Consider the following 21,818-nt stretch of genomic DNA (forward strand, 5'->3'; position numbering starts at 1 on the left):
TTGAGTCAGGCTTCTGGGGACACTGTGAACCAATCTTTTATTAAAATTACTTTTGGAATAAAGGTATGTTTATTGTAACTTTACTTTTTAAAGACTTACTTATTTTATGGGTGTGTTTCCCCCATACATAGGTATGTGTAGCATGTGCGTGCCTGAGCTCACAGAGGTCACACGGTAGTGTCAGATCCCCTGAACTGGAGTTACAGATGGCTGGGAAGCACTGTGTGGGTGCTGGGAACTGAACTCAGATCCTCTGCAAGATCAAGTGTTCCTCACCCTGAGCCATCCCTCTGGCCCTGCAATCATTGTGAAAAGAGCAGCAATATTCTCTTCCTCAGCTGCCCAACTTGTTTCGATCTTTAAATCAGGGAAGAATATAGTTCTATTTTGGTCATTGGGAAGGCACATGAGAAAACACTCCTTGTTGGTTCCGGCACTCAATGCCAAGCTTTAAATAAAGGGCAGAAGTGCAGGCAATACTACGGGCCACAGATGGCTCCCGGCACCTCCTCTTCACTTGCACTTATTTTAGCTAAAATGCAAGGCGATAATTCATTTCACAGCTACAAGACAGTTAAGCTTATTTACGCCCCTTAAAGAACCACATTCCTCATGCAAACTGTTTCTTGTCGTCCCTTCAATAGCTATAATTAGTAGCAGTTGCGTGTGCTTAGCTATGTGATGACGGACCACAGATGGTAGAGGGGTGACCATGGCAGCTCCATACCTGTAGCCATGTGCGTCTGTGGGTGGAGTCATGAAGAGAGATTGCTGCGTTTGCTGACAGTACTTTTTTGTTTTTTTTAAATAGAGAGATTTAATGATCATTTGGTAAACAGGAAACAAGACCCATTTAATGACAGACATCAAGGACATTTGCCTCCCTATAAATAACCACACGCGCCTCTCAATGCTGCATCCGTTAGCAAGTGACTCAGGCTGTGTGGACAGTGGAGTCCGTGCTAACAGTCCTGACCTGACATTCCACTGTGTCTCTTGGGGAAACAAGACTATTACCCACTCTCACTTCTGTTCTGGCTGACATCTGTGGAGATTTCAACACAGGTTGTCCCTCCCCATCTCCATAAAACTTTTATATACTGTCGATTAATGTTTTGGACAGGAGGCAGTAAAGCCTCATGCACCGTTCTCCCTGGCTGCCTGGTGTGCTCCACCTCCACGATGGCCTCAGACCACACAGACAGCACACGGATGTCAGGAATCCAACCTCTCTCTGCAATGCCCCAAACCTGGGCTCCAGGCTCCTGGCACTGCAGGTTGCTCCTCAGTTTCTGCACAAAGTGGGGCGTGATACACTTCTGAGTGTTTTCAGGAATTACATGTATTGGAAATTAAGAGGTTAATCTGTTTTTGGACAAGGGCTCTATCGAAGAGTCTTAACGAGTTTCAAGAGCTCACAGGCCTAGTGTTTAATTAATAAGCATTTCCCCCCAGTATGGCATGCTTTGGAAACAAAGGATTTTTGGTGTAAAGATAGTTTCTAAAAGCTACAAAATATGATGTATTTTAAGTAAATAGAAACAATTACAATTTTTAGGTCTGGGGGAAATTTTCTTCCTCATTTTTTTTCTGGTGGAATATAAACCGTACAAGACATTTTCATTAAGAGGTAACATATTACACTCAGTCAAAAAGGTGATAAAGCTTGACATTTATATTAAGGAATATTTCTTGGTTTCACTTTTGTGCAACCATCAGATGGATCATGCGGGGGAGGGGACAGAACATTCCAGTTGAGCAAGGATTCCGGCTGTGGCCTGCACCGCCTTGTGCTCCGGAGCAAAGGCAGAGGCTGCCTGTGCGCCTCGCAGGAAGGGTAAAGGAGGGAGAGGAAGCAGGAGTTGTGGAGTTTCAGAACGCTTGCTGTGTGCTGTCCCCTGCTCTGAAGACCACCATTCCAATGTCCCTAATTGCCTCCTCTCTCTGGGGTAATTCCCCATGCTGGGGTGAGCCAGAGGGCAGTGGAGCACCTGGCCTCCTGAGGCGGACCAGAGAGCTCCAGCAGGACTGGGTGGAAGGGCTAATAAAAGGAAGATGTGTCCTATCAGGAGGGAAAAGGCAGAAGGCTGGAAAAGAACCCCGGGTTGAAAATGGTTTCTTCAGGGTAAAACGGTAAGGCCGTGTCTCGAGGCTCCAATGAGCGGTCCTGCAAAGTCCTGCTCTGTTCCTGCAGATTGGAGAGAGCTTAACAAAGGTCTCTGAAATATCAAATGAGTGAGATGTGACTAAATTGTGTTTAAAATACATCTGAAGATGAATTGTTTACTGAGGATCAGGTGAATTAATATACTCCTGCTTTGACTAATAGGCCGTTTTATGGATAACTAAAGCTTCACATGCCTGTCGATAGGAGCTATAAAATTATGTATTTTTTGGGAAGAAAAATCAAAGTGGTTTCTCAGTTTATTAAGAGGGGGGTGCCTCTAAAATATGTTCACAATCCTGTGCGTAGGTAACATCTACATAATTTAAACAATTTCTTGGCTTTGTTACCCTAGCTGCCCAAGGCCCCAAAGTCCCTCCCATCTCCAAAAGGAAGCAGGGAGAGTCACAAGGTCTCAGACAGCCTTGGAGTTAATGGCATGTATCATTGACATCGAGGGCACAGGGGTTTGCAAACGGGAGGCGGGGGGGGGGGGGGCGTTGGGGGTGTGGGGGTGTTGCTCACCACTGAGTGATGAAATGTACAAACGGCTCCGAGAACTCTCCAAGCGGAAGGACCGGCGAATCCTGGAGGGAGGAGGAAACAGTCACCCAAAGTCACAGACCGCTTTTTTTCTTTCTTCCTCTTCCACCCACCGAGGAGGAGCTGGAATGGCATAAGGCCTCATCCAATTAAAAGGACTGGCTGAACCCTCCTCCACGCAGTGAGGTAAAGATGCCAAATTTCAGGGCACACACATTTTGAGATGGTGAGAAACACAGAGCGGAGAGGGAGGGGTGGGGGTGGGGGAAGGACAATGATAGCCACGGGGTAAGAAGGAAGGTAGGCAAAGTGTAAATGAGAAATTAATGATTATTTAAGTAACACACAAATGGTCTTGTAATTAACAAAGAGCTGGGAAATCCTTCTTGTTTTGACCTTTGTTTCTTTTCCTGGATTTGCTATTTACTTACACCTTTCTGTTATTTACATTTTATTTGTGTATTTCCCTGCTCTGACTTGTTAGGATATTTATTTGCATTGTGTTATTTTGCTTGTCTGCTTGTTTTAATTTAAAAGACAGACACTTTGTAGGGTAAGAGGTTTCCTGAGAAGGAATTTCACCGGTTCTGCCAGTCTGAGCCAACTGTTGTGTCAGGAAGCCCTTGAATTGGGGACATAATGAGAAACTCCCACCTCCACAACCAGACAAAAAACCAGGGGTGGCCTTAGGAGCAACTCAGAAAGAGCAGGAGGCTACATGGCAACAAATGACTGGGCTTCGTGACCCAGGGAGAGAACCCCATTGCCATTCGCAGAGGAAGGCTTTAAGAATTTAGGAGTTTTTCCACGAGTGACAGAGAGCGCCGCTGTGTTTATAGCGTGGCAGCTCAGGATGTAATGAAATTACACTGCAGAGTACTTCAACAGTCATCTCATTAGGCCTACAGTTGGAACAAGAGAGCCACATAAAGTAGGCAGCTGCAAATGACTCCGTTCTCATCCATTCTCATTTGCTATTAAAAATACCTTTCGGCGCCTTTTTCCCTCCCTGACACCCCTACACAAAGTGCCCTGCAAAGTATGATACATGCACCTATTTAAATTAACAAAGGAATGACTTATTTTAATCTCACTGTGCTTTGGAGTGCTTTGGCCATTTGGATGAGCAATACATCATTACATACAACCTTCCAGCGCTGCAGGCTAGGAACTCAGAGCATGCAGCATTTGGTGGGAGCCAAACAATTTCTCTAGCACACAACTGTGTCAAATGCATGCATGTATTCATTATGGGGAACGGGAGGAAATAGCTTTGATGTAGTGGGGAGCAGAAGAAGATAAGGGCACCTCTGCACTCCTCGTGTCATTATCAATGGTGGCAGAGGCAGACAGACACAAGCGCACAGCCTCCTATGTGATTAGTAAATATACATATAATTGCTGTGGCCAATTATCAGAAAAATGAGATCGGTAATTACAAGACAGAAAATTAACTAGAACTCTTATTAAGGCTTTGTTTCCGATTCAAACACTTTGGAAACTGCTGGAAAATACAATTAAATCAAAAGGAACTGAGGGGGACAAGGCTGCCAAAAAAAAAAAAAAAAAAAAAAAAAAAGAAAAAAAAATGTGTGTGTGTGTGTGTGTGAGAAGGTGAGCAAGATATATCTTGGCTTTTGCATGTGGGCACTGAATTTATTCATCCAGAGAAAGCAAGAGCGGAGGGGTCAGCCATGACTGCGGTTCCAAACTTGAATCAGTAGAGAAAGCCTTCCAGGAGGACAGAAAACAAAGGACAGGAGTGTGAAATAAAACCTCATTGACTTCAAAGCATCACTCACAGGCAATACCCAGAGCAGGGCGAAGCAGCTACTCAGAAGGCACAAGACCTACAATAACAGGACCAGTCCTCTGTAACAACACAGCAAAATGGCCACAGAAGTGCCATTGGTTTGAAAAGCAAAAATAAAACATGGTATCAGTTTAAGACCTGGTCTGCTCTGAGCAAAGCCACCATTTATATCTATCTATCTATCCTGGGTCAAGAGCTGACATTTTAGCTGGTGGTACAAAGTTTCAGTCCCAGTGTGCATGAGGCAGATGATTCTCCTGAGGGCAACCTGGTATATAGTAATTTCCTAAACCGTCAGGGCTACATAGTGATAGCCTGTCTCAGAAAAATTAAAGAGAAAAAGAAAACCCAGAAATGACATTTTTTGCGTCTTCAACAGCAGTGAGAAGGTAGTTCAAAGTTGAAGATGCAAAAATTACAAATACTCATCCGAGAAGCAGCATTGTCGCTGCATGGCCTTTTCCTTCTCGGATGTGGGTATAGGGCTACCTATCTGAGTGGCCATTGCTTAATTGATTTATTTATTTACTTATGATTTTTCAAGACAAGGTCTTTTTCTCTGGAGGCCTGGCTGGGCCTGAACTCACAAACATCTGCCCACCTCCACCTCAGGAATGCCGGGATTAAAGGCGAGCAGTGCTTTTCAAACTCAGTCTTTAGGAAAATAAAGCTTGGTACCTTATTGTGGCTGAAAATCACCGAGATGGTTAAACTTTTGGATGGAATTTCTACAAAGATCTTGTATAAAGCATGGTGCTAATGTAGCCGTTGCTTCAAGGTGGGAAGTCAAGAGTCAGTTATGAATCAGAGCCCGGGCAGTTTGATGAAAGGTGTCCCTTTAACACAGCAGAAAGGAAATGAGACACCTTATATGGATATTTAATTTTATTTAAGACCTAATATTACAGCCTGTTACGTGCCTCATATTATAAAACTATGGAACACCGGGTGGTAGACGTGAATAATTAATTTACTTCTGAAAACACCGGCCCATGTTGACTTTGGAGAGCCACAGAGAGCAGATTCTCATCTCAGTGGGGCCTGGAGGAAATCACTCATCAGAGATGTGTGGGGGACAATCTAATCTCAAGTGCATGCCTCAGATATTTCTTTTTTATTTTAAAGTCTCTTGCATGCCTCAAGGAAGCCGATTTTGAGAAGCTGAGGGCTGGCTAGAGGGTGGGTGGAGAAAGCAGGCAAGGGTGGCCCTGGAGAGCACAGTGTTCCACAAAAGCAGCTGTTAACACACCGAGAAGCAGCAGCAAATGCCTGCCAATAGTCAGACGCTTTCGAGAGCACTGTTTCTTTAAAAAAAAAAAAAAAAAAAAAAAGAAGTTAGTGTAGCTCAGGATGAGAAAGGCCTCTAAGATCATGTCTATTTTGTTACTTTGTTCAAACTTTAGGGAAGGAGCAAGGTCAGACATATACTGAAAATTGGGCTTTGGCTTCCCAAAGGTGCACTGAAGGGGAAGCATCCCATCATTGTGGGGCTGGAGAGGACTGGGGACTGAGACCCATGTGGGGAGGGGGGATAGTCAGATGCTCCAGGAAAGTAGATGTGCTACATATCAAAAAGTCCTCTGTAAACAGGGCTCAGGAAAGAGGAAGAAATGCATTTGGATGCGTTGACTGAGGAAGCCAGTACACTAATGCCTCAGAAGTTCTGGTGGGAACTGGGAAGAATGGGTAATAGGCCTATAGGCCCTGGGTACTGGATACACCTCGGGGGCTCTCTTGTCTAGATGCTTTTTGTAAGCATCTAAGCATGAAGGACTGGATTGCAGGAGCAGGCACAACCTCAATCAAAAACTTTAACCTGAGACTTGAATCCCAAAACAACTTTAGAATCCTGCTAAGGACCACAAGCTGGATCCTGCCACTGAGTCTGCAACTGCTAAAGACAGCGGCTGTCATGTAGCCTTTCAGCAAGCAGTTCTCGGCATACAGGGGGGATAGTCTGCCAATCTCAGAGGTTTCATACCTATCTGGTCAGCCCTTCTGCTAACACAGGCAGGCCGCACACCAAAGAACAGCGAAGGACACTGGGAAAAAAGTTTGAATGATGCCTTTGCCTTGTGAGTAATGAACAGTTCAGAGAGGTCAACCCATTACAACCGAAACTGTTTAATTATTAATTATGCACAATCTCTGAGCAAAGGGACAAGTCTGGAATGTTTAATGTGTGCTAACTTCAACTGGACTCTCTCTCTGGGTATTCTGTTATTAGCACTTGTCAGCAAGGTACTCAGGCATTAAAGAAAGGCAGGTAGCAGAAAATCGTGTGTGTGTGTGTGTGTGTGTGTGTGTGTGTGTGGTGTATGTGTGTGTGGTATGTGTATGGTATTTGTGTGTGTGTGTGCGTGCGTGCGTGCGTGTTGTTTGTGAATGTATGTGTTTGTGTGTGGTGTATGTGTGTGTGGTATGTGTATGGTATTTTTGTGTGTTTGTGTGTGTCTGTGTGGGTGGTGTATGTGTGTTTGTGTGTGTGTGTGGTGTGTGTGTGTGTGTGGTGTATGTGTGGGTGGTATGTGTATGGTGTTTTTGTGTGTGTGTGGTGTATGTGTATGTTATTTTTGTGTGTGTGTGTGTGTATGTGTGTGGTGTATGTGTGTGTGGTGTGTGTGTATGTGTGTGTGGTATGTGTATGGTATTTGTGTGTGTGTGTGGTATGTGTATGGTATTTGTGTGTGTGTGTGTGTGTGTGCCTGTACACTCACTGTGGTGGAAGAAGGAAGAGGCTTAAAGACATCCAATCCCAAGTACAGCTGCTGCCAGCTCACAGAGTTAAGTCTTCCAATGAGCACACTTGTGATGACTACAAGGGCAGGAAGGGTGGGTATTCCAAATACAGAAAGCATAAACAAGAAAATGCTTTTGAGACAACCAACTTAAAGGGGGTGGTGTCACTTTTGTAAAAGAATATCCTGTTTGAAAGCCCTGTTTTTTGGCTTTAAAAGGATCACCACGAGGCTGGAGAGGGAATGCTTGTCCAGTGGTTTGGTTCCCAGCACTGGATGCTCACAACTGCCTGGTGCCCCCTTCTGTCCTCCACCGGCAACTTGCACTCATACATACACCTATATGCAGACATGCACACACATGCATATAATTAAAAAGTAAAAATAAATCTTTGAAAGGACCCGTGCCATTAATGTTTATCTCTAATACACCCTACTCCGTCCCCAGAAATAATCATGTGTAATGTGAAGTCTGAATAAGGTTGGGCCCACATCTGTGCCACGTTGGCGTCCTGGTTGCTGTGCTGTGTTTGACTTCTGAGAGTTCTAAGTGGGAAGTAGGTATCTCTGTTGTCTCCGACTGCATGTGAATCTGAAACTATTAAATGCCAACACTTAAGAAGAAAAGGCTATTTAAAAAAGCTTTTTAGACCCTGCTTTGTCACAACTGGAAAAGTTGAGGGACCTTTGTTTAAAACATATTCCTGAGGACTTCAGTTTTATGTTCATTCAGAGGCAAAAACAGTAGTGGGCTTTTACAACAATGTGGTGGTTAATTCAGACGCTGCTAGACATCAACACAAAATTCCGCCCCAAATGGAAAATTATGTATTTGCTCAGTCACATGATAATTTTCTTAATCAAGCACCTACTACATCAATGAGTCTGCACTGTGAGGTGACTGATCCAGTATCAGAGAAAGGCAGATATGAAACTTTGCTCTTCACCTGCCCTCTCCCTTCACTGCAGGGAGCACATGGGGTATGAACAGCGCAGATATTTCCATTTGCACAAAATCAGATATCCCTCCAAACAAGGATTTTATTTTACTGACATATGGAAGACAGAGGGTTAACTAACAATCTTGGGGCTATTGACTTTATTTGTGAGTTCTATGATCATTGTTAAAATCCATTAATGTCTCCTTAATGGGGGAGGGGATGGAGAGATGTCTCTCAGTGGTACACAAGGACGAAAGACTGGAGTTCAGAGCCCAGCACCCATGGGTGTGCTTCTGCAGATACCTATAACCCAAGTACCAAGGGGAATAGACACAGGGTGATTGTTAGGGCTGGCTGCTGTCAGCCTGGCTAAAGAATGAGAGACCCTGCCTTAAAGGAAGAAGGGAAAGTTACAGAGTGCTCCTGACCAGACCGACCTCTGAATTCAGCACATGCATCTGGTCACGGGTGTACACTCTACAAACATGTGCCTGTACCCCTCCCTCCTCACACACATGCACAAGAGAGTAAGCTTTCTAAGTTGTTACTTTATTTTTTTTTTAAGATTTATTTTATTTATTATATATAAGTATGCTGTAGCTGTCTTCAGATACACTAGAAGAGGGCATCAGATCCCATTACAGATGGTTGTGAGCCACCATGTGGTTGTTGAGATTTGAACTCAGGACCTCTGGAAGAGCAGTCGGAGCTCTTAACCACTGAGCCATCTCTCCAGCTTTTTTTTTTTTTTTTTTTTGAGACAGGGTCTCTCTACAGAGCCCTGGCTATCCTGAAACTCACTATGTATACCAGGCTAGACTTGAACTAAAGGCATGGGTGCTATCATGTCTGGCCTGCTTTCTAAGTTTTAAAATAGCCCACTTTAAGATATGTTGTTGCTACAGTACCAAGCCAGTAAGTAGTTAACATTAAAGAATCACATGAAGCCAAGGCTGAATCGTGTTCTGTATTTTCATGGTAAGTCTTTTAATTCAAGTCTGCTATTCCTGTGGCTTGGCCCAAACATATCTGGTCTTAGGTCCTGTGGTTCATACTAATTAGCACAGCAATCTTAGATCACTCCATTTCTACTCAAGGGGCTGGGGTCAAAGGGTACTTGTAATTTCAGTGGCTTCAGGTCAGATAGAATAGCATTTTGCTGTCAGATTCCAAATTGGTTTTTGAGCCTCACTGTTCATTCCTTGTGGTAGCCATCTCTGTGTGACAACTGCCAGAATTCACAGGCCAAGTCTGTGTTCTCCTGGGGAGGAAACCTAGTTGGTTTAAAATTTAATATCCAGGGCCAAGGATGTAACCCAGCTGGCATAGCACTCGCCTAGAATTCAGTGAGCCAGGGGTTATTGTCCACAGCATCATGGAAAACTGGGTGTGGGGCTATAAGCCTGCAACCCAGCACTTGGAAGATGGGGGATGGAGGACCAGAAGCTCAAGGCCATTCTTGGCTACTTAGGAAATTTAAGATCAACCTGGAATATAGGGTCTTTAATAAATAAAAAGCCAGCAGCAAAAGAGAAAATTAGATGCCCCCTCTTTTGTTAAATATATGCACAGACATATATGCTAAAGCTTCCAAAAGTTTCCTGTGTAGTAGGTAACTGAGGTCCTGGGTGGGTAGGCTCAATGGGTAAGAGGCTTTGCTATGCAATGTGATATCTTGAGTTCAATTCCCAAGAATCCAAACAAAAAGTAGTACGTGGTCATATGTGCCTATATTTCCAGCCCTGTGTGTATGGTTGTGGTAGTGGTGGTAGGGGGGCAAGAGGACCAGGGGGTTTGCTGGCCATTGGTCTCTCTCTGTGGTCAGCGAGTGACCAGGTCATAAGGGAATAAGGTAAGGAATGACAGAGCAGGACATCCAGTGACTTTTTTTGACCTCTGTGTTCACATAGGTGTGTGCACCCACATATATGTGTACATATACCTTACATAAATACACACACATAGAAAAGACAGTGTTACAGAGGATAATGGGAAATTAGTTAAGTTTAGTATTTTAAAGCCCTCCAGGTTTGGATCTGAACACGTCTGTCCTAACTGATAGGAGAGAGGAGAAAGGTAGGACAGAGGTACGGGTGCTCCTGCTGGTTAGCTGCTCTGTTACAGACACGAGCCACATGCCTCAGCAGAGACCACCTGACGTAGAGCTTATTTGAGAACATTGTCACTTCATGACCTGACGTGTACTCTTTATTCCATGCTGAGATGAACTCGCCCAATCCAGGGAGTGTTCCGAGGCCAGCACTGGTGCAGGAACGAGGCTCTGTATTACTATGGCGTGGGAAGACATCAGCAGAGAAGATGGCCTCTGAAGGCTCAGCTGGAGCCCAGAGCCCTCTACCCACCCCACTCTACATTGGGCCTGAGTGGAGATAGTGAAGGATGATTCAATTTCCACCCTGGGTCACTCCATGTCTGGGGTTGCCAGACGTGACAAATTATATGTGGGGCATTTTGGTGTGAAGTTCTGTCTTGCTGGTCTGGCCTGACAGTAGCAGTTCATTTAACTTGTCTCAGATGGACCTGGAACCAGGGGCTAAAGGCTTGAATTCTCACTACAGAAACACGCACCCTGCCCATAAACCCTTCAGTCAAGGGAACCAGCTGTTAGCCACGAGAACACTACCGCCAGATGGCTTATAAAAACCCACGCCATACAAGTGAGTAGGACCAAAGGAATTTGTCTCTGGGTAACTGAAACTGACATCACAGATATCTTTTCAGTTACCTACATTTTAGAAGTTCCTCAATAGTATACGGTGAAAAAGAGAAGCATGCTTGCCGTCAATTTCACGATGAACCCAGCTCAGTTACTATACTTACTTGCTGTCACTAAACGATTTACACAGAGACTTCCTAAACATGGCAAAGATCTGGTGTTTTAGAAATTCTTTGAAAACAGAACTGGAAAGGGAGTTCGTCTTCTCAGCTGTAGCTGAGGTGGCACCTTCCCCAAAGTCAACAAGAAAAGCATCCTTTTCTCTTTTAGTTTTGGGTTCTTGCTACTCATAAACTACAGGGAGCAGCATTATTTAGAGGTACCTGCGTGAACCCCCACACACAATGCAGTCACACAGCTCCTTTGCCTGCAGCTCAGGCACAGCCGCAAAAGCATACTTCGTCACACTGCAATGGGGCTTCATTTACAAAAGTACAACCCACTACTGTCCTTACTCTCTGTGGCTTCCCGATGCATTTCATAAAAACACTGCAGCAGATAATCAAGCGTGACCACTGACATGCACAAGATTGAGTTTTAGGGACCATTAAATGAGCTCACCCTCGTGGGAAGTCTCTCACTCCGGCTGGTCTTCAGGTAATTATTCAGCGACTCCTACCTGTGGTTCCCCTTGTCCCCATACAGTCTTTGAATTCCATATGCTGCTAAGGTCAAGCTCTTTTTTCCTCATGGAAAGTCCAGCTACACACCTTGGAGCCAGGCCCCACATTATCATGCAAATATACGCAACTGGCATTTATTTCACCAGGCACTCACTGCAGAAGAGCGGATTAAAAGCTGTTTCAGATGGAAATTTATCAGAAGCTAGAGTAAGCAAAACGGGAGAGAAAAATAGTCGTCGTGGTTCTGAAACGGAGGTCTAACCCCTTTGCACATCCTTCCGCTGCACAGACACCTGACCCATACACACTGCTCAAATGCAAGAACCTGGCAGGTCTGTGTCCTGAAAACTCCCATCAAGCCAGACTCACTGCACACCCAGAACCGGCATCGCCACACCGTGTGTCCCCCGAATGCTCACTCGACTGTTAGAATAATTATTGCCATTTGCCACCTGCACTGCAAGCTATGGATATGGGGGAGACCAGAACCTGGTGACTCATGGTGAGGAGCTGGGCGGACTCGGCTTACATTTTTACCGAACCCAAAGGCCCATCAGCTACAATAGCAAGCTTGGGATTGTATGTAAAATTGCGCTGCATTTGGTTTCAGAGAATAATTAACAGGGAGGGAATTTAAAGCTGGCTGAAGGAGACACTGCCTCAGTTTAAAATTAGTTACTCTGAGAGGAACAAAGGCGGGGGAAGAGGGAGAGGATGCGAAACAAAACAAAACTACGCACTGTGAAATGAGTAAGTTCAGTTAGAATGTTCACCAGGATTTGGAAAATCATAACGCCATCTGCTACTCTGGACCTCAGAACATCAGGGATCTCGGGGGCCCAGACGCTTCCATTTCCAGGAGGAAGGAAGACGGCTGCCTCCATTCTGGAATGGAGGCCAACACCCAAGCCGACCAGTCTGTGGTCTCTATTGAGGACAGTTCACTTCTCACACGACCATCTCCCCTGGTTTAGGGAAAACTAACAGCAGGCAGGACCATTACAGCAACTGACCCTGGCAACCAGCATGGGTTCAGGGTGTGAAGGCCCCATCATGGCGGATTAAATGAGCACGGTCCTACGGCTGGGTAAGACTCCACAATAGCGCAACACATGTTAAATGGCAGCAGCCAGGACTGGCCCCATCGGGCAACTGCCCATTCACACGATGCTATTCACAGGCCTCCGCCACCACGAAATTAATTCATTAATAATACATCAGGTTTCGTGGACAATTCAAAGAAACCACACAAAGCTTACGCATCCTGTCTGGCCTAAAGAGGCGGATCCTCCCTCCCAAATATCCATGAAATCAAAATCACAGCGATAGAAAAAGAAAAATGTGGAGAAAAATCTCTCCATTGAATTTGCTCAGCGCTGAAAAAAATTTATAAAGCTGCAGATTTTCAGCATAGTTAGTGAAACACGATTTTATATGTTTTAAAAATTATTTTTCTTCCTTCAAGGGACTTTGAACATCTTTCAGACTATCAGAGAGAGAGAAAATTCTCTTACATTGTTTCTCCTGTAACATTTTTTAACTCATTTCTTTCTTATTCCTCCCTCCCATGAACTCATAAATATGAATTAAATATAATTATAAGTGAACAGAACATTAACTTTTGGATTACTGCTGTGTTTTTGTAGAATGTTAATGTCATTTCTAAAGAAACAGTTATTGTCAATAGGAGAATGTAATTACTAATGGAATCTTCAAACCAGCCAAACTGCATTAGTTTAAACACACTGGACATTTCAAAGGAGGTATTAGGTCTCCAAAGACTGCTGCACATAAAAGGACTGGGTTTCGGGTTTCCCACGATATACGCTCCCATTGCTATAAGACACCGGCCTAGTTAACACACAGCTGGAGGACAGGGCTGTTGTGTGCATCCAGGAGCACCGGCTCTCCCAGTTTCTGAGGCCTCCATCATCAACCCACACAAACTGCAAATACCAGAGAGAAAGCTCATCAGATAGCTTCCCATTTGCCAGGGAGGGTGGGTCACACGTGGCCAAAAGTGCTGCCTGCGTGGGCTGTGGAGGGCTGGGGCTGGGGCTCTGTCTCCTTTAGAATATGTGTAGTCCCATGCTGGGGGAGGTTCACAGACCCTGTTCAAAAGCTGCCAACAGGGAGGTGGAAGCTGTCTTCCCCTCTCGCTAGCTTCGGAACCCAGGGAAAGACAGCAGGATGTTCTCCCTTTTAGTCAGTTCATACAACTTTATGAGTTGGAGGGGCACTGCTAGGTGATCATTCTTTTTATTTATTTATTTCCATTTTTTTTAAAATTGGGTATTTCTTATTTATATTTCAAATGTTATTCCCTTTTCCAGTTTCCTGTCCATCAGCCCTTTAACCCTCTCCCTCCCCTTCTATAAGGGTGTTCCCCTCCCCATCCATCCCCCTTACCATCCCCCCAACAATCCCCTACACTGGGGGTCCAGCCTTGGCAGGACCAAGGGCTTCTCCTTCCACTGAGATGATCATTCTTAATGACCTTTCCTTACCACTCTCCCTTCTCACAGCCGAGAACCTTCTTAGTGACCCTGTCCAGGAATGCTTCTTTCTGCAGAGAATGGGACTTTCCTGGCTCCTCCTTTCCTCTCCCTTCAGCCTCAAAGACGCGGAAACTGAACCCTCAGATCTTTTGACTTTACCCTGAGCTACACTATATCCTAGTCACAAACTACAGTATTTCTTTTTTTTCTTTTTTCTTTTTTTTGGAGCTGAGGACTGAACCCAGGGCCTTGTGCTTGCTAGGCAAGCGCTCTACCACTGAGCTAAATCCCCAGACCCCTACAGTATTTCTTAAAGATCTGTAATCATTATGTAGATGGCAAAGGAAACTGAATCCTCCCATAACCCCCTCTTTCTCTTGAGATGAAATTCCATGTAGCTCAGACTCCATGAGACAGATGACCTTGAAGTCACTATGCAGCTGAGGATGACCTTGGACTTGGGGTTGTCAGAGGTAAAGAATGATGCTTTAGGGGACAGTCAACAGTTTTTTAAATAAGATAAAATATTTATTATTTTAATTTATATGCACATACCCCTGGATGCCAGAGGACATTGGATCGCCTAGAAAGATAGTTTTAAGCCATCTGATGTGGGAGTTGGGAACTGAGCAAGAGCTGCAAGAGCAGTTAGCATTCTTAACCATCTCGCCAGCACCAACAGTCAAGATTTAAAACGACGACGACGACGACGACGACGACGACGACGACGACGACGACGACAACAACAACAACAACGACAACAACAACGACAACCATAGCCCAAGGAGCTCCTACACTAGAACCTGTGGGGAGCAGGGCTCTGGGCTAAGTGACCTAATAGTTTATCAGATCAGAGGAGCTGCATGGTCCTCTGTTAAGTTTTTTTTTTTTGCTGGGGGGGAGGTGGTGTGCTGAGGATCAAACTCAGAGCCTCATGCTTGACACACTCTACCACTGAGCTAATCTCTAACCCATGAGAATGAATTCACCATCAGGAAGATACAATCTCATTTATGAATGCTTTTTTTTTTTTTTTTTTTTCCGGAGCTGGGGACCGAACCCAGGGCCTTGCGCTTCCTAGGTAAGCGCTCTGCCACTGAGCTAAATCCCCAGCCCCGTGAATGCTTTTAAAAGTATGATTTTTAAAAAACATTCAAAGCCACAATGAGCTGAGCATGGTGGCACAAGCTATATAATTCCAGCACTCTGGAAGCAGAGGCAGGAAGATCACGAGAGTTTTGGTCATATGATAACTCTATGTCTAAGATTTGACAAACTGCCAGACTGCATTTCACAGCAATCGTGTCGCTTTACATGTGTTCAAGCCCCTTATGAGGGTTTCACCCTGTCTAAGGTCTGGTCAACACCAGTTCTTTTGGTGTCCCAGCCATTCTTCTGAGAGGTAAATGAAGCCTGATTTTTTGGCAATGTTTAGGCCACAAGTCTCCTTATTGGTCAGTCGCAGGTCTTTGGAATAATTCAAATCCCTTGCTCATTTGTCTTTTTTCTTGCCATTGACTTCTAAGTATCTTTACATATTCTGGATACTAGATTGTTATCACACACACATACACACACACACACACATGCATGCATGCACGTTTACATATTTAAAATAAATATCTTTTCTTATTCTATTCTTAACCCCCCAGGTTGCTCAGGATGGTTTTAAAGGTCTGCTCCTCCTGTCTCAGACTCCTGGTTTTGTCTGGAAGCATGGCTGTGTACATCCAGGCAATTTGTTGCCTCCTGTCTCTACCCCAGCTTCCTGCCATCCGCCACTGCCACGCTACCTTTATTCCTACAATTTTACTCTAAGTTTTGAAATATCTCAATCTTCCTCCCCCAGCTGTTCTGGCTGCTTTGAAGATTTTTTTAATGTTTAATTATGTACACGTCTGTGGGTGGGCCAGAGCACTGTGTCCCTTCAAGCTAGGATTATATATGATTGCGAGGGCTGAGGGTGCTGGGAACTGAACTCTGGTCCTCTGCAAGGGCAGCGAGTGCTCTTAACTGCAGACCTTGCTCTCCAGCCTCATGTTCTGGCTACTCTTAAGTCCTTGCATTTGCATATAGAATTTGGAATCAGCTTATTCATTTATGCATAAAGTATCTCAGTAGCATTTTGGCAGGGATTACATTGACTCTGCAGATCAACTTGGATATGATCACCGTGTCTTTTATTATTTTTAAAGATAGTCAGTTAATATGCTTATTTAGTGCATGTGTGTATGTGTATGAGAGGATAATGTGCGTGGGGCCAGTTTTCTCCTTCTGTCATGGGGACCAAACTCAGATGGTCAGGCTTGGTGACAAACGTGCCATCCCAACTCAATATCACCTTCCTAAAACAGAGTTTTTACTACATAGAATATATTTCCCTTTATTTATGGTTTTAGTTTCTTTTACTATTTTATAGTTTCTTTTGTTAAATTTCTTTCCTTTTTCTGCAACTACAATGTAGACTGCCCTGTGTTTCTGCCTGTGTATGGAGACTACAGAAACTCAATGACATTAGCATGCTGATGCGGGCCTGCGGCTAGAATTACTTGTCTGTTCTTGGGCTGTGCTTATGTACTATGACAGCACATGCGAGTCTAGTTTTACTTCTCTCTGACGTGGATTCCTTCTACACAGACATGCTCTCGGAACTCCTTCTACACAGACATGCTCGCTGAGCGCTGAATTGGAGATACAGTTTGTCTTTCCTTGGTTTCCGGGGGGAATGGCCTTTTACCATTAAAATGTGCTAGTCTTTTATTTGGCCTTCGGTAGGCTTCTTATCTGGTTCTGGGAGCAACTTTCTAGTCTAGATTTATTGAAGGTTTTATTGGGAAAGAGTGTGAGATTTCCTGAAGTATTTTCATCCCTTCCTGAATGAAAATGGTATGTAATGCGATTGATTTTCATGTTCAGACAGCCTTGCAGTCCTGGCATAAACCTCACTTATGACATTGTCCAGTTTTAATTCGATTTGATTTTTTCACTGCTGTGATAAAACACTGAACAAAAGCAATTTGGGGAGGAAAGGGTTGATTTCATAGGACGTGTTTTAGACGTCATGGATCCAGGGAGCCAAGGGAAGAAGGAACTCAAGGCAGAAGTTTTGAGCAGAAACTCTGGGGGATGCTGCTTACGCGCATGCTCCAGGCTTACCTTCAGCTACTCCTCACGCCCTCTATCCTAGGAACGGTGTCCCTACTTCAATCAGCAAGTGCTCCACAGACATGCGTGCCCACAGGCCATTTGACGGCCAATTCCCAACTGAGGCTCCCTCTCCACCTTTAACTCGTGAGTTTCATACCGTTTGGTAGCACACAGCTTTTCAGAGCAAGTATTTGTTTATTCATTCATTTATTTTTTGAGACACGATCTACCTGTGTTATTAAGTTGGCAACAAAACTAATCAGGATAGTTATGATTCCCTATAACTTTTGCTGAGTTCAGGATGTAAAATCCTGTTGGTGTTTTCATGGAGGTTCTTGTATAGATTAGGGATACTGGTCTGCCGTGTTTTTATTTGTGTATGTGTGTGGATACAAATGTGCCACAGCACATACATGGAGGTCAGAGGCCAACTTGAGAGAATCATTGGTCTTTTCAATATCTGGGTCTCAGGGATTAAACTGCTCGTCAGCCTTGGAAGCAAGCACCCACCCACCAGGCCATGTTGTTAGCCCCAGTTTTCTTTCTTGCCAAGTCTGTGGGCTCAATTATCAGTAGTCCAGGCTTCATATGAATGGTGAGATTAGTGGTTCTCTCAACCCTATTTTGGAAGCATCTAAGGAGAGGTGGTGTTAATTCTTTAAACACTTGGTTAGGCTCACTGTCAAAGCAACAATGCTGAGCTGGCTTTTATGGCAGGTTTAATTTAGTTAACGTTTTGTCTTATAGGGTTACTCTGTACTGCAATCTGTGCTACCAGGAACTGTGTATTCCGTACACGTGACTTTAGTCTGGTGGCATATGTTTTTTCAGAGCACCTATTTTATTCACTCACTCAGTTATTTATTTGTGAGGCAGGCTCTCCCTGTGTGGTCCAGGCTAGCCTTAAACTTGTGGTAATCTTCTTGGCCAAGCCTCCCAAACTGGAGGTGCTAGCAGAAAATGCAGGGCTCGTACATCCTTGACCAAAGACCCAGCATGTGCCTTTAAGACCTACATGGAGCAGTGAGGAAAGATGGGAGCGCCCTCCCAGACAGCCACACATTTTGTTAGCCTGTGTGTGTGTGTGTGTGTGTGTGTGTGTGTGTGTGTGTGTGTGTGTGTGTGTGTGTATGTATGTGTTGAGATAGGGTTTCTCTGTAGCCCTGGCTGTCCTGGAACTCAGAGAACTGCCTCCCAAGTGCTGGATTAAATGTGTGTCATCACCACCTGGCTCCCCCCCCCGCCCCCCGCAAAGAACCAATGCTTTGCTGATTTTTTCCTTCTCCATATCATTTCTGCTACAATCTTTGTTATTTATCCTTCCTACTTGCTTGGCTTCAGTGTGCTCATTCTCTGCTTTCTGCGGGTGGAACCTCGGGCTAAGGAACTGAGATCCTCTTTTACAGCTGTCCTGGTTGGGTTTCCCAGGACCTACTTAGGTTTGGTCATTATCCTGCTGTAGTATATGTTCACATATTTGTGAATTTGCTAGGTTCTCTTCTGTGATTACTTCTGCTTCCTACCCATGGGCTCTTTGGCTCTTGGTCAGGGGTCTGGTTTGTTCACTCTGTCAGTGCTCCCACAGTGGCCCTCCTTAGGGAGCCTTATTAGAGAAGACAAAGGGAGGTCTATGCCTTGCTACCCCCAAGACCAGAGCCACCTCCTTTCCATGTGAGTGGAGAGAAGACTCAGGGTTCTCAGAATCACTTAGCATCTCACCCAGGCCTCTGCTTTCCACACTCAAAGGCCTAGGCTGTGAGGAGGATGGAATGTTCGCTCATTCACAGAACTCGTAGTTCTAAGACACCAATACACAGTCATTATTTCTGAGCAGATATAAAATGTCACTTCAACAAATTCACTTTTTATGTGTAAAATGAATAAACAGAAGTATAAATCAGGGATTTGTTAATGGTTCTTTTGAGCATCTACAGATGCTATGCAAGAATTTATTTTTAGTTATAATATACCTGAAATGTATGTATATGCTTAGAGTAAAAACTCATTTTTCTGGTTGTCATATTTTAGACAACATGAACATTCTGGAATACATCTGTGATCTCAAAAAATGATTTATAAGATAGTTTTAGGTCTTTATGCCTAACGTTTACGTTTTCTCCTTTTTTAATCTAGGCAACTCCATTTATCTTTTAAGACTGAGTTTAAATGCAATGCCTCCTTCCCCACCCCAGCCAGGGCTCCACAGCAGTCATCCTACACGGAGCCATGATTGTCTGCTCTCTGCATGATCTTTCCCAAGGCTGTGGACCATGCAGGGTCAACAGACTGCTGCTGAGGGTTCCTTCAGACTTCCTGTTCTCAGCCTACCCACTGGCAGTTCCACTAGCTGGCTTGAGAGATGGTGAGATCTGTGACACAGACATTGCTGTTTTATCTCCACTGTGACAATCCCTATCTGGCCAGCCCTTTGCCACACCAGCTACCCTGGGAACCCATGAACTGGAGGGTTGGGGAACCTTTACTGTTACAGTGTGAGGGTTGGCCCTACCCAGGGGACCATGGTTCTTCTTCCCTGGCTCACTGACTTGGGCTGCAGGTGGCTTGGTGGCCTTACCTGGAAGTCTATTCCTTCTGGGTTTGAGGCTGTCCTGAATGTTTTCAACTGAGGCTAGTACATAGCTGGCACTTGATAACTATTCACTCTACTGCATCAGAAGGACCTGAGCTGCTGTCTCCCCCTTCAGACAAGGCTGTTGGATCTTAAAAGAACTACCTAGGGATCTGATTTAATTGGATCCATTTTAATTTTGCTAGAGTCACCATTAGGGATGTCAAGACCAAAGGCAGATGGTAGAACTGTTTGGATGGCAGATGGATGGTCTCTGACAAGAACAAGTGACCATGAGAAGAGAGACAATCTCCAGAGAGCACATGAGGAACACCAATTATGGAGGGGCTTGGTGCTATGACTTCAAGACCACCACTGAGTGTCAAAGCCAAACACATAGTCACATTCAGTGACAGCACAAAGTCAGCTCCTGTACTTTCATAGCCTCAGAGGTCATTGATATATCTAAGTTCAGTTTAGCAACACATCCTAAGCACAGACCAGAATCTCAGAGAAAATGGTAAAAGTCATTTGCTACACTGCCAGCAGGCTGCCAAGAACACACATTTCTTTGTAACATACGCATTTCTCACAGATAGCAGAGACAGCAATAACATTTCTGTTATACAGATAAAGGAGCTGTTGTATTCCTGAGGGGTACTAGGTACTTAGAGAACCAGGTACAGGTAAACAGACAGGTATTAAGAAGTTCTCTTGAGGGGGCTGGAGAGATGGCTCAGTGGTTAAGAACACTGACTGCTCTTCCAGAGGTCCTGAGTTCAAATCCCAGCAACTTTATTATGGTGGCTCACAACCATTTGTAATGGGGACCCATGCCCTCTTCTGATGTGTGTGAAAACAGTGACAGGGACAGAAATAGTATACTCACATACATAAAATAAATAAATTAAAAAAGAAAGGCTCTGAGAGTTACACCCCAGCTAGTTGGCTCACAGTTACCCAAGCATCCTGGATTGTCCGGTTTCTGATGGGAGCTCAGCACTCTGGTCGCCTTGTCTGCCTTTCCAGTCTGTGGCCAAGTCTCATCTTTGTGACTCTTATGCTCCTGTTTAGTCTTGGTGTCTCCTGCTTGGACATCTGGTGGCTTACTCCTGCTTGTGTCATAGTTTCTTCCTTGACTCTCAGGCTGCCTCTAACACTCACCTCTGGCCACTTTGGGGCTAACTGGCTCCTGAATGCCTGGGTGTTGATTAATTACTGTCCACTCTCTGCTATGTTATAGTCAAGGTCAAGCTGGAATGGGTAACCTAAAATGCCACATTAGGATTTGCTACAGTTATGTGTACAAGACTCTAAATGTGCCTGAACTAGGCTCACTTAGCAGGTAGTACTTAAGACTATGTGTGTGCATGCTTCTGTGTCTGTGCAGTGCTATGTGCACATGAATGCTGGTTCCTGCTTAGGTTAGAGGCATAAGTTCCCTGGAAGCTGAAGTTACAGGCAGTTGTGAGCCATCCAATGCGGGAGCTGGGAATTGAACTTGAGTCTCATGCGAGGCTAGTACACTGAACCATCTCTCCAGCCTTGGTGGTACTTTTGACTTGACTCTTCCTGACTGGTTATATTTACTCACAGAAGCCCTGAGAATCAGAAGCAAATGAAGTTGGAAGAGAGTTTGCAACCTCATGGGACCTAAATGAACAGAAGCTGTCCATGATGAACGCCAGTTCGCTGTGCCCAGGAGGCTTTGTGTGTTTGAAGCATCACCACTGAGCAGTCCAACCCAATGACTGGGGCTCAAGACTCTGCTTTTTTTGTTTGCTTAATTTGAGACGGGGTTTCATCATAATAATAGCTCAGGCTAGTCTCAAACTTAGTCATCCTCTCTCAGCTCCCTGAGTGCTGGGGCTGTGCATGTGTTTGGGTTCTGCAGTTCTAATACGTCTTAGCTATGCTGATGTGATTAGTCTTTGGAGTGCTATACAAGGAACAGTGACCAGTGACACACACAGGGTCAGAGACAGTGCACACAACCCTGACCCGTGCTTTCTCCGGTGCTGTGATGTACTTGCCGAAGGCAGTTC

General features: G+C 44.7%; 1 protein-coding gene across 12 annotated transcripts in view; it reads right to left on the reverse strand.

Moving 5' to 3' along the window:
- Positions 1 to 21,818, reverse strand: part of Map2k5 (mitogen activated protein kinase kinase 5) — a 226,783-nt gene that overhangs the window by 33,327 nt on the left and 171,638 nt on the right. For all 12 annotated transcript variants that reach the window (XM_087560729.1, XM_087560730.1, XM_087560728.1 and 9 more), the window contains one exon: positions 2,690 to 2,751. In XM_087560729.1, the coding sequence (XP_087416855.1) occupies positions 2,690 to 2,751 (62 nt within the window). The remainder of the gene's footprint in view (positions 1 to 2,689; positions 2,752 to 21,818) is intronic.

The sequence above is a fragment of the Rattus norvegicus genome, chromosome 8 (assembly GCF_021556685.1).
Source record: "Rattus norvegicus strain SHRSP/BbbUtx chromosome 8, alternate assembly SHRSP_T2T, whole genome shotgun sequence".
Taxonomy (NCBI): Eukaryota; Metazoa; Chordata; class Mammalia; order Rodentia; family Muridae; genus Rattus; species Rattus norvegicus.